At 40.1% G+C, this 17,689-nt stretch overlaps 1 protein-coding gene across 3 annotated transcripts in view; it reads right to left on the minus strand.

The window, feature by feature from the left end:
• The window catches only part of adam22 (ADAM metallopeptidase domain 22), a 63,849-nt gene that overhangs the window by 35,344 nt on the left and 10,816 nt on the right, over positions 1–17,689 (minus strand). For all 3 annotated transcript variants that reach the window (XM_051405304.1, XM_051405305.1, XM_051405306.1), the window contains exons 4-5: positions 8,925–8,991; positions 2,910–2,992 (exon numbers count right to left, since the gene is read on the minus strand). In XM_051405304.1, the coding sequence (XP_051261264.1) occupies positions 2,910–2,992; positions 8,925–8,991 (150 nt within the window). The remainder of the gene's footprint in view (positions 1–2,909; positions 2,993–8,924; positions 8,992–17,689) is intronic.

Genomic DNA, 17,689 nt, shown 5'->3' on the forward strand with positions numbered 1-17,689 from the left:
ACGGTTTGTTTCAATAAAGCCTTTCTGCTGCCCCCAAGTGGCAAAAAAATCAGCTATTAAAGGTTTAGGATTTAGAAACAAAGTCTAATTTTGCACTAGTACATCCAAAGTGTCCCAGAGGAAGATTATTGTTATTCTAAATTAAAAGCTAAGTATTTAAACTTTCTGTGAAATGAGAAGTGTTCAGGCTGATCATTTCTTAATCCGTTTGTAAATTTGCTAAAACAGGAGCCTGAGTCAATGCTTAACCATCTACAGCTCATTTGATGGATGAAGCAGAGAGCACTATCCCTCTGTATACAGTTAATACCCTATTGCATTGTAAGGTAAAGTATATGTGTGTGTGTGTGTGTGTGTGTGTGTGTGTGTGTGTGTGTGTGTGGGGGTGTGTGTGTGTGTGTGGGGGTGTGTGTGTGTGTGTGTGTGTGTGTGTGTGTGTGTGTGTGTGTGTGTGTGTGTGCCTGTGCGTATACAAGAAAGAGACAGAGAAAGCGTAGAGCAGGATGTATATTATGGTAAATACCTGACTCAGCATAAGGGAAATACTCTCCCTCTAATGTCTAACCCCCTGACACCACTATGCACTCTTTAACTCCCTCCCTCTCACTGTCTCTCTCTCACCCTCGTAGACACACACAAGTGTGTGCAGGACATACAATGGGTGTGTCTCTATCCCCTTTATAATGTCAGGTTATGTATTTCTTCACACATTAACAAAATCAGTAATGAAACCCCAAAGTCTGAGATTTCAGTCAAAGAAATTCTACTTTTATTAATAATACTACTACAACGTCTAATACCATTGCAACAAATACTAAAAATGAGCATTTACAAAGTGCTACACTAACATTAGGACTAATTAACAGTCACATTTCGAGCTTTAGCCATACTAGAAATAACAGCTGTCTGCAGGAGACATTTTCAACCTTGTTCGTCACATTATATCCTATTCTCTACATATGAGACTATACTGTAACATATTTACCTCGTTTGGGTTTGATTAATTCATGCCCTAGTTTTCATTATGTTGTGTGTGCCATTACATAATTTCCTGTGCTGACAAACATGTTGCCACAATCACATGAAATATGCAAACATTATGAAAAGCGTGAGCTTAGTTTAGCTTATTCAGCAATCTGATTACCTTAACTACCAGATCTTACTTCCTGCACAAATTATTTGGTTAATTTAGCCTGGCATTATGTTGAAGGAGGATATATTGGATTGAATTGAGCTTTGATAATGCACAATAGAGAATGGATAATAATGCTTTCAGAAACAATTGGGATAATTAGATGAAATAGTGTATACTGTCAACAATGTGCAGATGTGCATAGTGTTACATCCTCTCTGCTGTTTTAGCAAAAGACTTCATAAAGCTTAGATCTCGCCATCGTCACAACTCAAACTATTAAACTAAAACTACCTGTTCTACCTACCACACTCCTCTCTGTTATTCAATATACGATGTCCAATCATTACAACTGAACATTACACACAGTCCTCAGGATCCAAACACTAACAAGGATGATGAATCACACCATGAATATAAGGATTACTGTTTATGAATGAGCAGAATCAGACTGACAAGGAGCTTCTTCTAGCACCGTTAGTTTACAGATACATGCTATTAATTCAGATTTGGTTATTATTTCTTTCTTTTAGGGTTGACCCCAAATAGTGAACAATTAGTCATGAGAAGAGTTGAAGGATAGTCACAGAAAAACAAAAACAACGTCAAACTCCTTTTGGGAGCTGCACCGTGACACTAGGACTTAAGTATCAGGGGATTGTTGCAACAGGGACCTTTTCTTTTGTAACACAGTACTAGCTGCTGCCACTAGCTGGTTAGCGGTCCTATTAGCTGACTGTAATTTGACTGCGAGCTCAAAGTACCAGAAGAGGTTTGTTTACACCACTAGAACAGAACCAGAGTCGGAGTAGGACGAGCAGGCAACAAAGCTGGGCTCAGCAGCCTCCCAGTGTTGACAGCCGGGACCGACACAGCCTCCGACACATTCAGAATCATTAACACTTTTCCCATTATCATTTAACAGGCAGCTGTTAAAATATTTATGTTTAAATAATTTAATTAATATCATAAACATCCAACGACAAGTTGACTAATGGTTTTGACTAACAACTACTAGTCCCCTAGGAAAATCTTTAGTCAGGGATAGCCCTCTCTTACTTTAACTTTTTAAGACACCTAAATAATTAAAGTTTAAAAAAACTGCCAGTGTTAAATATACGGTGTAGTGTGGCCAAAGCAGTGTTCCTTTCAGGAAATGTGAATAAGAAACTGTGAAAAAATTTAATACATGCGCATGTGTTATACTTAATTATTCACAGGTGCCTTTTTATGCAAGTGTTGTATTGTCAGCACACAATGACAAATCCAGTACCACATAATACATTTTTACCCAGCAAGATGGCCACTCTCTCCCTTCTCTGCATATAAAAAGCATACACACACACACACACACACACACACACACACACACACACACACACACACACACACACACACACACACACACACACACATATACTAAACCATAACACGCATAAGCAGTATACATGCATTCCTCCCAGCAGGCCTTGTTTCTGACCCCTCTCTCTGACAGAGCGCTGCGTTAGAGCACAAACTCTAAAAATACCAACACCAGGAAGAGAAGAGAAAAGAAGAAGACGTCTGAGCAGCACCTGTCTGAGTAAATGATAACTTGTGTAACGAAAAATGCAGAGAGACGGAGACGGGCTGGCTAAAACTAATTACATTGACCTAATGGATAAATGAGAGCAAGGCACAGGACCTGGACACACACAGAGGCAGCAATGTTGGCTGGGAAACACACACATATGCACACATATAAATCCATAAAGACACACATAATATTTGTACTTACTGCAATCCATGACAGGTTGAGAGAGCCACAAAGGAGTGAGGGATGTCTCTGACCTTCCCCTGGTAGTAGCAGTGCTCTCCTCCCTGTGAGCAAAACACAAACACTCACAGATTAAGATCATACACATGGCTGCCTCCTAAAACGTTTCACACACTCGAGTGAAATATTCCTCTTGCTGCTTGATTACCATATTCCATCAGTAAATGAGTTCAGAGCGATCAATCACACAGAATGCATTTGCTAACACATGCAAGTGTGCAAGTGTGTGATTTGGTGTAGATATGTGCATGTACGTGTACTGTTTCTGTGTTGGTACTTTGCACTTTGAGCGTAACCCAATCACGTACTACCATCTGTGTGTTAACTGCTCTGTAACTTTTCTTTCCTCCGTCCCAACTTCTACCCACAATAGGAAGTCACAGCATCACGTTACACTTTTTCCATCTCGGTCACTGCTTGCTAGTCAAAACACTCATACTCATAGTCTTCACCCTCTATCTCCATCTATCTATATGTGTGTGTGTGTGTGTGTGTGTGTGTGTGTGTGTGTGTGTGTGTGTGCGTTTCTTCCCCTCTCTGGAAGTGTAAACACACATTTATTTTCTATAGACGTGTATGATGTCTAAGTGTCTAAGTGCTCTGCAGGCCATCTCTTCCTGGTCCATTTCTCGCTGCCTAACAGCCATTAGGCAGGAAGCCGGCCTCCCTGAGGAAACGCAGCTTTTATAAGAGGATCAATTTCTGCTCTACAGTCTGATGCTGTGCACTGCTTTATCCACTCCAGCTCTCTCTGTGGACTTCCCAATCTACGCCTCCCTTATGGGTTTGTGTGAGGATGCATGTATGTATGTATGTATGTATGTATGCATTTGTTGTTGTTGTTAAGCTATATGGCCAAAAGTATGTGAAAACCTGAACTTGCATTATCATGAAGGCTTTCCATAAAACTGTGGGAACTGGCTGCAGGAATTTGCTCCCATTCAGCCACAAGAACATCAGTGAGGTCTGCCCCTTATTATGGGCCTTCCAGTGCATCCTGAAAGTGTTGGATGGGTTTGAGGTCATGGTTCTGTACGGGACAGCTAAATTCTTCCACATTAAAGTTGGAAAACCATTTCTACTAGTTATATAGACATGTTGAGACATTAAACTGTTGCCATAAAGACGGAAGCACACAGTGTCTAAATATTATATTTGCATTGAGATTTTCCTTACAATTTAACATTTTGGGAAATACAGTTATTAAATTTCCTTGCATGGAGTTTGATGACAAAATGGATAACTATCTAACAGCTACTACTAACTAACAACGAGCATGTGTGTGTGCTAAGCACAGAGCTGGAGTCAGAATGGGGAAATATACACTATACTGACAGAGATATAAAACATATGAATGGGACAGAAAAAGTTGGGTAGATAAACCTAAATGGAGCTACAGATAGAGAGAGAGAGAGGTTGGGTAAAGAGACATAGAGCGAAAGTGAAATGAAGAGACCGAGAGGGCTATTTATAAGCGGTGCTGTGCTCTACTATCCAAGCGTCTCTCCTCCCCCTGTCGCCCTGAACCTTCTGCTCCACTTCTCATCAAAGCAAGAAACACCCAAAACCCAGTGCAGTGGGTACATCCTCAGTGTGTGTGTGTGTGTATAGATGTGTGCGTGTGTGTGAGTGTGTTGCTAAATTGGTCTGATCTGTGATCTCCTTAGACCCATATAAGAGGCATTAATCATCTAATCTGGACACAACAATGCACAATGAAAAGGTCGAGGTCAGACAGTTGGTAAACAAGTAGGACACTCTGCCCTCTGAGTATCGGGGAAGTTTGAGTACATTAACTAGATAATGAATCGGAATAAGAAAATTACACAAACATGTATATGTATATATTACATATATATTATACTAATTCATGAGACAGAAAGTGTGGATGTGTGTATGAGGGAGTTTGTGCATGTACAGTATTCACACTTGATGTACCACAAGGATTCAGCCTATCCCCACCTCCCACTCATGTACAGATATGACAGAATACTCCATGAAACAAACTTTTTTCAGCTGTCAGACATTTTGTCACACTATTTCTTGAAGTACTGATGTATCCATACTACGTATTTAGAACTTATATGATGGGAGTTTCCATATTAAGGCCAATAGATTCACTCACTGTAAAATCAGATTCAAGTTCATTTAACTCAAAACACTGCTGAAACTGATTACATTAAAATCTTTAGGCAACACAAACTACATTTTTAGGTTAAAAAATATTCTTGATTAAGATGCTTTTACTAGTAATTTATGTGGCACTAACTTAGTTTTGTAAGTTACAGAAACATTCCTGATTAATAACTTTTAAGTTGAAAATTTGAAAATCAATATACAAAAAATAAAAAAATGTAGTTAGTTTTTCTTAAAAAATGAGTTAAATTAATTATTTGGTTGTACAGTGCTTTATAAACAAACACTTACTAAATAAGTACTCTTAAATTACTCATTCGGATATATAATTTATCCAGCATGCAAAGTTTCACAGCACATGGTGTTTAAATTGAGTCTAAATTCATTCTAACTTGTTTGTACTGTTTTCTACTTGCTTGGTTGTATTGTTTGATTTAAAATGTTAGGAGTGTTGTGGTAACTTCATTATTTATTTATATTTTAACTGCAGCTTCAGTACGTGTAATGTATAATGCTATGTTGTACTATGTATAATGTTTTAATGTTTTTTCATTACATTTTCATTTGTCAGTTTTTAGCAGTGTTGGGACTATGGGCGCTGTTATGATAACCCTGGCACATTAACAGTGACAGTTTTAAAACGTCAATGCTGATTAATGTGCATTGTACCCTGCATAAAAACAAATAATAAAAAATGTGTTTCATTAATGTGATGAACTACCTTGATTTGTCAGGTCTTTCTTTGATAAATTGGCCAGAAACAGACGTTCCTTTCTGATGTTTCAACCCATTTTCCATAATATAAATATATATATATATATATCATGTATATACAGTATACTGATGTGGAAATATAAAATTATATATACAGTGATGGAGACTTTATCCATACCTCCAATCCATAAAACAGTAAGTAAGTTCGATCCCTTTACTCTTATGGGACACAGAGAGACTGAGCTTTCCATCTACAAATCAATGCAGTTGATGAAGGAAAATGTTCAGAATCATTGTTCAGCACAAAACAACAGTGAGCATTTAAGTAAAAATTATGTTACATATGTCTAAATCTAAAAATTCAATGAATTGCTAAAAAAATTGGGTTTGTCTCTTTTATCCTTTCAGCATTTTCTTTTTACAATAATTACTCACATTCTTCATTAAAGACAGCTGTAGCATAATGTTAGCTGTAGTTGAACAGAGGAATGTGTTTTTGTGCTGAACAAGGATTTGGGATTTGTCCGGCATTCATTGAAATAAACTAACTGTGGACAGACAGAACTGTTAACACATTTAATCGTATGTGTTACTTCTACTACCTACATGAACAGAGGGGATTCTGGGGTACAGCAGCAGCTGTGTTATGATGGCTGACATTTCGACCTCTGTGAGCAGAGTAACAAACAGGAGCTTGTCTCATATTAACCTTCCTGAACAGCAGCCATTAATAAAGAGGGAAAGTGCCTCTTACTCTTTCCACTATTTAAAATGGAAAGTACGGGAATAGACTGCAGACAGAATACATTCTGGATATTCATCTACAAGGTGAATTAATTCACACAGAGAGATCTCTTTATAATAAGTTCCATAATTACAAGTGACTATATCATAGAATATGTGGTGTAATAATTTGGATAATTCTCTGTAAAGTATCTAATATCTCACTAATCTGCTGCTTAGCTGAGTAAATCCTGACCATTATAATCCCCCCACTTACAGTATATGATGTGACACAACGCCTTAGTGGGTGTCCTGTAACTGAAGTCCAGATTTCAGAGGATTATCACAGCAATCTTAATTTCATGTTCGTTGAAGGTTTGGACCACAGCTACAGATCTACTTTGGTCCTCTGAAATCTAAGCTGAACAAAGACCGGATGGCTGGACGGGTTGTGATTTCTCTGCATGTGCAAAGTAACACATTGATTAACCAATAAAGAGCTCAGGGAGGGAGAAGAACCTGTAACGTCTACAGGAAATTGCAGCTGAACAACACACAGCTGAGAAAGAATCTTCAGTGGAGCCGATTCAGCTGTTTTTTTGGAATCACAGTCAGGTAAACGAGACATCTCTATCTCTAACCTTCATAAACTGAACCCTGCTAAATTATATGATGGGTACATGTGATCTATATCTGCATATGTCATCCTGATAGTGACTGACCATCACTTGGTATTGATAAGAGTTCTTGTTTTCTCAATTTTGTCTGCATTTTTTGTCCACTTGGGGGCAGTGCAACAAGCTGTAAACACAACATTGACATATTATCTCCTTATAAAGTTTTTGTGCCAAATGTGTTAGCACACAGTCATCTGTTTACACATATTACACATATATTCACTCTCCTTTTAGCTCAGTTTTTGGTCTGGCTCTAAATGTTGGACTATGTTTACCAGCTAGTCCCTTACTGCTGTTTGGTGCTGATTAAGTCGTGTACAGTCTGTTTCTTAGAACTTTTCACTGAAGACATCTGCCTGCTGATATATTATCACCTTATAAAGTGCCAGCACACTTTGAACAACATTACAATTGATTTGAAATTATGTTTCTGGGCACCTGTCACCTAAAGTTACTTTCCACCGTGTGGTTGACATGGTTGACCAGCACTACCTGCTTTTTTTTGTTTTTTCATTATGGATAGTACTTGGTCGAGTTTCCAAGCAAGCTGAGGTGCTGATACTAAAAGGCACTTTGATAACACTGCAGAGCACTAATTCCTGCACAAAACCCCGCATTTTTAACTAGCCATCAATAGCAACCAAATTTTTTTCATTCACTCAAAAAAGGCAGCACACCGAACCACACCATGGTCAACTAACAAAGATGAAACAAATCAAGAACACCATCCCTTCATATCCTCCGTTATAAGAGTAGCAGCTAATTTTTGTGTGCGTAGTTAGTGTGGATGAGCGAAAGAGAGCGATCTACTATCAAAAGTACTATCTACAGTAGAACATGAAGTAGAGACCAAAAACAAGTTGAGCCCTACCATTTAGAGGAAATACAGCTTAAGTGAAATATTCACTATTCTTTTAGCTCTCTTTTGGTCTCCACCTACAAAAAAAAGGTTCTTAAGCTGCTACATGCTCCTTTATGTTAACCAGCTAGTTGCCAACTTTATAGCATGCCTGAACAATGCTAATGAGAACTGAGAGAGTGAATCAAAACAGTAAAGTCGAGAAACAGTGATAATTCTCTGTGGGTTTGTCACTACGAGTGACACCTTTCACATTACACTCATCCGTCATTTGATGCATTGCTGATATGAAATATTGATTACAGCAGATATAAGAATGTGTTTAAATTGTACAGATTGTATTTGAACCTGCCAGAGATCTGATTACAGTCCAGACCACCTCCAGATGTGTTTTGGCTGATCCAATTGTAATTTGAATGCAATGTGTTCTGCAATCATTTACACCTTGCGTTATCATCCGTTTATTCTTATCCGCATACTCAGACACAGATGGCATGGTAATACTGTGGTGGGAAATATTAGTGCATTAGAGTATAGTTGAAACATTAAGAACAGTTTCCTGTTCTGAAAACACTGACTTTGTCCTCTAAAGAGAAACCCAAAAGAACATCCGAAAACACCTTGACCCGAAAACTCCCATCCGCTTCTCTTGAAATTAGATAACATTTTGAATTAGAAGAAAAATTGATAAATAGCCAACCAATGTAAGGAGAATTGATGACTAGCCAACCACTGATGCAGGGGTAAATGGGGTCCTAATGTCAAGACCAGGGCACCACAAAGACCCTGTGGCCTGCATTGTACTGCAAATAGTCTAATGGTGAAAGCGTTTGTGAGCATGAGGAGAGATGATTTGCAGAATCTTACATTGGTGACGACAGTCTTCCCTTTTTCTGACAAATGCCTCTCCACGTACCCTGAAGACAGCAGATCACTGGGAACAGAGAGGAAAGAAAAAAGAGAATTTAAGTTAGGAAATTTGTGATTTTCATTCAAGTGTCACTCAGTTATACAAGTGTGCTTGTATTTTATGGGAGGATTGTATTCTGTCTTGGCAGCACAGAGCTTCAGAGCATCAGCCTGGCTAATTATGACCAGCGTACAGGGACAAGGCTATTTCCAGCACACAAACTCACACAAACACAATTATACAAATCCAGCCTTCGAGCAAATGTCTGGTGTGTGTGTGTGTGTGTGTGTGTGTGTGTGTGTGTGTGTGTGTGTGTATGTGTGTCTATCTGAGGAATGAAGGACAAGTGAAGGTCAGTAAAGAGTAAAAGAAGCGACACAGGCAGAATGGGAAGGAGGCAGGAAATAAATTGAGAGAGCAAGGAAAAGAAAGACTGGCATAAATAAGAAGAAATCAGTCTGGGTGTGCTTTCTCAGCAGAGCTAGACCCAAGAATCCCAATGGAGATACACACTGCAGGTCCAATCTGAGACAGAGATGTATGAGCTATAGCGCACACAAAGCCCAACGCACACACACACACACACACACACACACACACACACACACACACACACACACACACACACACACACACAGGAATGCGGCATATGAATGGGGATTTATCCCTTCTTCATCCTATTTAAAAATATAATACAGTTAAAAGTATTAGCCTCTTCTCACAAATAGGTGACCTGAACATGCACACACACACACACACACACACACACACACACACACACACACATAAAGACAAGGCAGTGCAGGAATGGGCTTTTATTTGTTATATATACACTATGCAGTGAGCAGTGCCAACGCCAACACTAAGCTGAGGTGTGTATACAGAAAAACACACACAAACACACACAATGCAACTGGTAAGAACAAATAAAGCCAACCTTGCACTAGAAGAGAGCAGCATGAACATCAAGCAGTACAATCAGAATAACAAACTCATTTTTATCAGATTAAACAGAGTTCACATTTGCTGAATCAGGAGCCTTGAAATACTTTTCCAAAACAACTAAATTACTGGCAGGACTGCTGTTTATCAGTCAGAGTGCAGGAATGGACACAAAAATGTGCAACTGAAACAGTAACGTGATGGTATCTGTGCAGGCCACTTGCCACCCTGAACCAGAGCGCCATCAATCAACTCCAACTTCCTGTCAAGATCCAGACATCAACAAGAGACAAGTAGGCGGGATGAATTTTCATCTTGTTCACTCACCAAACAAACAAGCCTCTTTTTCAGTGTCAGATAAAATGTTTGAGCGTACAGTGACGGAGGGAAAATGTGAGTGAAAGTGAGAGGAGAGCTGCATTATTTTTACCAAACAATGCAAATGTATAAATTGAACACCAAATATATCATGCCACTCCATTAATTAAAATATATACAAATAAAGATAAAAACTGCATTCATGAGGAAAAAATGCATAAAACTAAGAATAAATAATTCAAAAGAGAAGAAAAAAGCTGTGTTTAGTGTTTTAACATTATTTTTAATAACTCTCCTCTTTACAATAAAAACTATCCAGAGTGACATCTAGAATTTTAGTTGTGCTGAAGAAAAGAAAAAAGTTATGACAAATGTTGGAAAACATTCAACAAAGAACCTTAGTTAACTTTCAGTACATACGTAAGAGTACATAGCCTTAGTGCTGAAATGATTAATCAATTAGTTTATCAACAGAAATGAATATGTAAATATTTTGATTATTTTGATTGAGTAATTTTTCAAGCTGACTGCCAAACATTTTATGACTTCAGGTTCTCAATCATGACAATGTACTGCTTACATCACTGTACTAAGAAAATATTTTTGTCGTCTCCGAAAGATGAGAAGATCAATTCCACTCTCATCTGTGTGCTGTTAATATGAAGCCTGCATCTGCAGGCGGCTAGCTTAGCTTATCATAAAGACTGGCAACGGGGAAACTGTCCAAAAGCAAGTAAATTGTAATGCAAACACATTGTGGCTTTACACTTTGTTATCTCAACCTCAAGGTGATGACTTTGAAAAAGAACATGTAAACAAACAGGATAACATGGACTGAGCCAGGGTAGCTGTCTCCACGGTTACAGATAAGCTAAGCTAACCAGCTGCCCGCAGTAGCTCTACATATGAGAGTGGCATCAATCTTCTCTTTGAACTCTGAGCAAGAAGGAAAACAAGGGTATTTCCCAAAATGTTGACTTTGTTGACACATTTGTTGATTTTTGTTAAATTCAGATTGCTGTGTAATGTGTGTCTAAGTCAATCTCATCATGGACCAGCTCTAGGTATTAATAGATTCATTTTTCATATCCTCCACTTCAAAAACGGTGATATCTTTGACAAGAGGACAACGGACTGTCTCTGAAGGACACCAGAGAGAAGAAAAGAAATGAAAAGAAAATCTGTTACTGAGTCATAACGAGGCAGATGGCATCAAATTGTTTTGCTTTGGAAGTCAGACACATCATGTGTTTTTCAAATATTAACTGAGATTTCTTTCATGAATTATAAGTTTTCCAATGTATACCACATATTATTTGAATGAAAACCCTGACATCAGTGTACACACACACACACACACACACACACACACACACACACACACACACACACAGGTGAAGGAGGCTGCTTTCTAAGATGACTAATGGGCATTTTGCTACAGCAATAAAAAAAAACATGCAGGGAAAGAGGAGAGAGAGTGAGGTAAAATGGAAAGAGGGAGAGAATGGCTGTCAGGAGGGAGTAATGAGACAAGGGGAAAAGAAAGAGGCAGTAAAACTTAAAGAGAGGCAGACACAAGGTGTGAATACAGAGCTCAGGACCCTAACAGATTTCCCATCATGCACTGCAACAAAGCTCTCTCCTGAAGAACATCTACAGCACGTGTAAAAGGCAACCCCCATTGTACACTCTTCACACCCTCCAACCTCAGGTCACACATCACCTCCAACTTACAACAACATCCCGCAAATTAAACACTCCACGACTCTTGAGACCCCGAGTAACATTTCATCAACATTTTGCATCAAAAGGACCGCCGTCAAAATATTCATACGCTCCTGTGATGAAGACGTTCTGTGTGTGTGTGTGTGTGTGTGTGTGTGTGTGTGTGTGTGTGTGTGTGTGTGTGTGTGTGTGTGTGTGTGTGTGTGAGTCCCTGGGTCACAGTCGCGCGCTGTTAGCCTTTGTTCTGCTGGGATGTGTGTTTAAGATTCAGAGCTTGTGATCTTTATCCAGCCCCACGCTGAGCATAGACAGGGGGGAACAAGCGAGGAGCATACTGAGGCAGCAAGGCAGACACACGGGCCTCTAATGGAGGACGCTGATAACAGATTTCAGCTTTAATTGTTGGGGGATTTAAATAATTTATTTGACAAAGACGCAAACGCAGCCTCGAACCCCATCCCCCAACACTGACACACACAGAAATGTAGAGAGATCTCTACATCAATACATACAGCCCCGCCTCTTCCTGTTAACGTGCATACACACTTATGTATAAATGTGAGCGACGTCTTTGTAGCTTCACTCTGATATGGAACAACAAACACAGAAATACAAACCAGACTTACTCTCATCTCATGCGCTGTTTGCATGTGATTTATCTCCCTGCTGCCAACGTTCAATATAAATGATGATCAGAGGGGGGGCGGTTTGTAAAGCCGAGGACTCCATTAACAAGAATAAACAGAAAAAAAGACATGAGGGAAAACATTAATAAAAGCAACTTTCTTCATGAATGTAATAATATATGGAGATTGAAGTATTTATGATATCTCATGTCAGACATATTTGTGTGGCATCTGGCACCTTAAGGTGTCAGTGAAGACCAGATGTGTGGCTAAAGCAGGCCAAGGGAACAGCACCCGCATCTCTTGCTCATTTTGTGTCCTATTCAGTGTTTGTTAATCTCATTCTCTCAGTTCGGCGCTTTTTTAAATAGTCTGCTTATCCTCCACTACACTGGAAGAGAGTTTTCTTGGCTCCATCGCCCCGGCAACATCTGTTTGACAGCTAGGGTCCAGCTGTCAATCAGGCCTGGAGGAGATTTCGGAGGTGGATCCACAGGCGCTCTACTTTCATCTTACCACATTTCATACAGCCATTTCCATATAATCACATCCCTCTGTCACTTTCTCTACACTTTAATGTCAGCCACACACACACACACACACACACACACACACACACACACACACACACACACACACACACACACAGAAAGCGCTCGAGCTGGGAAAATGTTGAACTGAAAAGACTTTATTAAGTGAGTCTTGAGGAGGTAAAAACTGAAGCAGTGAGAAGTGGCACTGAATCCATCTGGCCGTCAGTCACATCAAACACCGTCCTGTAAAGCATTTTGTTGTGAGTTGCTCTGGGTGAACACATCTGCTGTGGCAACCCAGTTTGATCTCCTGAGGTGAATCATGCATACACACACACACACACACACACACACACACACACAAACACACAAAAACACAAAAACACACACACACACACACACACACACACACACACACACACACACACACACACACACACACACACACACACACATTAACCAAGTTTCCGTGTGGTCTAAAATTCCTCTCACGATCCGTGTCGCCTGGCACCGCTATGGCACTGGGATGAAAAACAGCACAAAAAGGACCGATTGGCAGGACTAATGTTTATGTGTGTGAGTGTGAGCGGATTGGCACAAGTGTTGGGGGTAGCAGGCTTTTCATTGCTTTCACACATGCCAATGTAGCTGCTTTCAAAGACTCCTCTTAATACACCCAACATCCCAAAACACACAAACAGAAGATAATAAGACAAAATGAAATATGTAATCATCCATGCGTCCATACACATCTGCACGCAAGCACAGTAGTCATCAAATGAACTTCTGCTCCATTATGGATTTTTGCTATTTAACCCTATAATACAAACCGCCACACAAAGGACTGAACATGTGCTGTGTCAGGCGTCCATAATGAGGATGGGGGATTGCTGAGGAGGAAAGAGGAAGGAAAACGTGGTGGTGGTGGTGGTGGTGGTGGGGTGGGGGGTGCAGCAAGATGGAAAGGTGGCTAAGAGAAATAAAGACGTGAAAAGGAGTGAAGGAGAAATCAGAGGGAGGGGGTGAAGGTTTCTCTTTGAGAAAAGCTGCAGCTGCTTTCACCTGCACCCACCACCCCCTTCTCTCTAGCCTCACCCACCCTCCCACTGAGGCCTCATTAAAGGTCTCCAGGCTATAATTCATTCTCTCTCCAATCACTTATCAGACATGCAATTCCACCAGCATACTCACAGGGATCCCTCCTCTTATTGCACAGGGAATACTGACGCACACAAACAAGAAATATTGATGCAGAGCTAAAAAAGGAAGAATCCAACACAAAAGCTTATATTCCTGTTCGCTGCAGTCTTTTATGCAGTTGGGTCTATGGCATGCAACATACAGGCCAAAAAGAGTTGACTCCTGAATTATGCAGTGGCTGAGGATGTTGTGGGCACGAAGGAGAACATGCTGCTCTGTATCTGTGACAACATGTGGATTGTTAGTGAACTCCAAGCCATGTAAACAGGGTCAGTAGAGACACAGAGACAGACTTTTGGAGCCTTGTACACTGGGGACCAACGTGTTTACTTTTTATGTTCAACTGATAAGATGACTCTCTTTCATGCATCAATACAAGAGTGTTTCTGGGTGAATTTGCTCTCCATTTATCCACCAACTCCATCAGAATTTGTGCAGGGGTAAATTTTGTTAAATAGTTAATCTCCTGACAGTAACCCATACTTTCGATTGATTTTTATTCAGCATGACGCAGGAAAAGGAGTAATCTATGAGAGACAATAGTCTTTAGAGAGGCATTAGTATCTGTTCCTGCTGAGAGAACAACAGAGTCTTTCCTTCTGTCCCCGTCTTGAGCGAGAGTCGGCTCCTGGATCTCTCTTTGTCTCCACTAATCCTCCATACTGAGTCGAGACGGCTCGACAGAAGAGTGGGGGGAGCAGAGGGAAGGTATGATAGAGCATAAAAGGGAAGGCCAGTAATTCAATGCTAGACATCCTGCAAAGTCTACAAACTCAAACCCTGCCGTTAAAAGATTAACACTCACGCTCTAAGGATGCAGTGTCCACTAATTTGGTTCAGACTGAAATATATAACAGCTATTAAACGGATTTCCATTGAATTATGTCTATGTAAGGGTGAATTGTAATAAGAATTTAAATGTGTACACTGCTTTGGTTTATGGCCAAATATCTGTAAACTTATCCCATCAGCTTCAGCTGCACTTTGTGTTTCGTGCTAATTAGCAAATGTTAGTGTGCTAACAAGCTCAACTAAGATGGTATCATGGTCACATTATATCTGCTAAAGATGTCATGTTAGCATTTAGCTCAAAGCACTGCTGTGACTGCTAGCACGGATGCAGGCTCTTAATTCCTGTTTTTAAGTCCATTTTTAAACAATACTCGCATGTACACTTGTGCATTAAAGCAGTGTTTGGATCCAGAATCCATCCCCAAGATCCAGTCCAAATGTTAGTGATAGGGAACAAAATCCACAGTCCTCGTTTTCAACAAAAATGGAATCTAAAGTTCAGTTAAAGCTAATATGAGGCTTTAGCAGTCTGAATTAAACAAATCAAGACGGGATCTTTCAGTTAAAAATTCCCTCTTTTTGTCTTCCTTGGACAGTTGTCTGATTGCTGAGCTGCAATGGAGAGATAGAGAGAAAAAAAACTGCCACTTTGGAAGAAAGCCACTTGATTTGTCTCTCTCAGCGTGCTGAAGCCTCATGTGAACTTTGGCTGTATTGTGAAAAACATTTCTGTACAGAACAAGGAATGTGGATTTTTTTCCTAGCCATCCTTCACATCGGAATAGCACAAGAAGGGATCTCCTAATAAGCAGTATGAACACAAGGAATTTTGCAGTGACCAAAAACTGCTACAACATACCAGTCCCTCCAAGATGTTGATTTCAGAACAGACACAAATTCGACCAATCCCTGTGAATTCTGCACAATCTTTCTATTCTGTCAATCGTTGTAGTTTCAGGAAACTTTCAACAACCATAGCAGTTGCATTTTACTGCTGAAACTGAAATCAAGCATTTTAGACCGCAACAATCGGAAAAAATCCTGGAGGGACTGATATACATTATTATATATATATATATATATATATGAGTTTTGTTTGAAAAGAGACTTGAAAAATATGAACCTGTTCTTTAATTTTAACTTAACTCTGTTTATCTGCTCCCAAAAAGTCCTGCAGGACTTCTGAAGTGTAACACTCTCAAATAACATTCATGCTGCTATTTGTTCTTCTAAATTAACCCTGCTCACCTCCATAAAATTAATCTGTATCCACCTTCCTGACACGCACCACAAACTCTGCAAAACACACAGAGATACACACAAACATGTACTCACTCACTCACTCCCTTATAAACCTGGACATATTGTATATTCACCATCCTGGATGTGACGCTGAGCCACTTAGCAAACATAGTCTGTAATAAACTGTTTGTCAGCCCTGCATTTGCTCACAGACACACTCACAAACATAATTCCCAGTGTGATAGATAAAGTGTGTGCATGTGTGTCAGATCAGAGAAAGATGCCCTGCCTGAAGCAAGAGAAAAAGAAGAAGAAAGTAGGAGATACGGTGGAAACAGGGGAGAAGAGGAGAGGAGAAGAGAGGACTATTTTCTTTTTAGGGTACTACTTTCAAGTACCTACCTCCCTCGAGCATGCACACACGCTAACACACACCCCACTGTATCTCTCCCTATCTCCTGCACTTACTCAACCCACCCACTAAGACTCAAGGGTGCATGAAGGACATCCACACATCCCTTTCTGTCCTCTTCATCCTTAACTATTTCTTTCTCTCTCCACCTCTCTCTCTTTCTCTCCCTCTCGTTCTCTCTCTATCACACACCCACTCCCGTCTCTGTGTTTTTCTCATTAAGTCCGCAGTAAATCAGATCAGGCCTCTCTGCAATAAATTACAGACCTGGGAACAGAGGAGGAGCGACAGAAATGGAGGTGGAAAAGGAGGAGAAGAGTGGAGTTGGGCTGTAGCGATGTCAGGATGCAGGGAGCAAGACACGGGTGGATGATAAATTATCTTGGAATGGGACATGAGAGAGATAAATCATATATATGTGGAGATGTAAGGCTACGTGCACATGTACGTACAAGCAACACGCACGTAAATACACATATGCACAGACAAACACAGACACACACACACACACACACACACACACACACACACACACACACACACACACACACACACACACACACACACACACAGATAACACCACAGCATCAGCGCTCTTTACGGTCCAAGGCAGCCAAACGATTTTAGGGATCAGATGGCCAATGTCACAAAGTCAGACAAAGTCACAAAGTCAACATGAACATGACATCAGCTGAATGGCATTTTGATGCGCTTATTTGTCCTGAAAGTGAACAAGAGATTACTGTTGGGTAAAAAATACTTTTAGAGCCAGCCACTCCTCCCACTATGCTGCTCAAAAACAAGTAGGAGGAGATATTTTGGTCATCCATCTTTTCCAGAAAAAAAGTCCCACTCATTTGATACAAAGACACCAATAGATGCCTGGCATTTAGAGCACTTGAAAGGCTTGGATGGACAATAAACTCATCAAT

This window comes from Dicentrarchus labrax, unplaced genomic scaffold (genome assembly GCF_905237075.1).
Source record: "Dicentrarchus labrax unplaced genomic scaffold, dlabrax2021, whole genome shotgun sequence".
NCBI classification, from domain to species: domain Eukaryota; kingdom Metazoa; phylum Chordata; class Actinopteri; family Moronidae; genus Dicentrarchus; species Dicentrarchus labrax.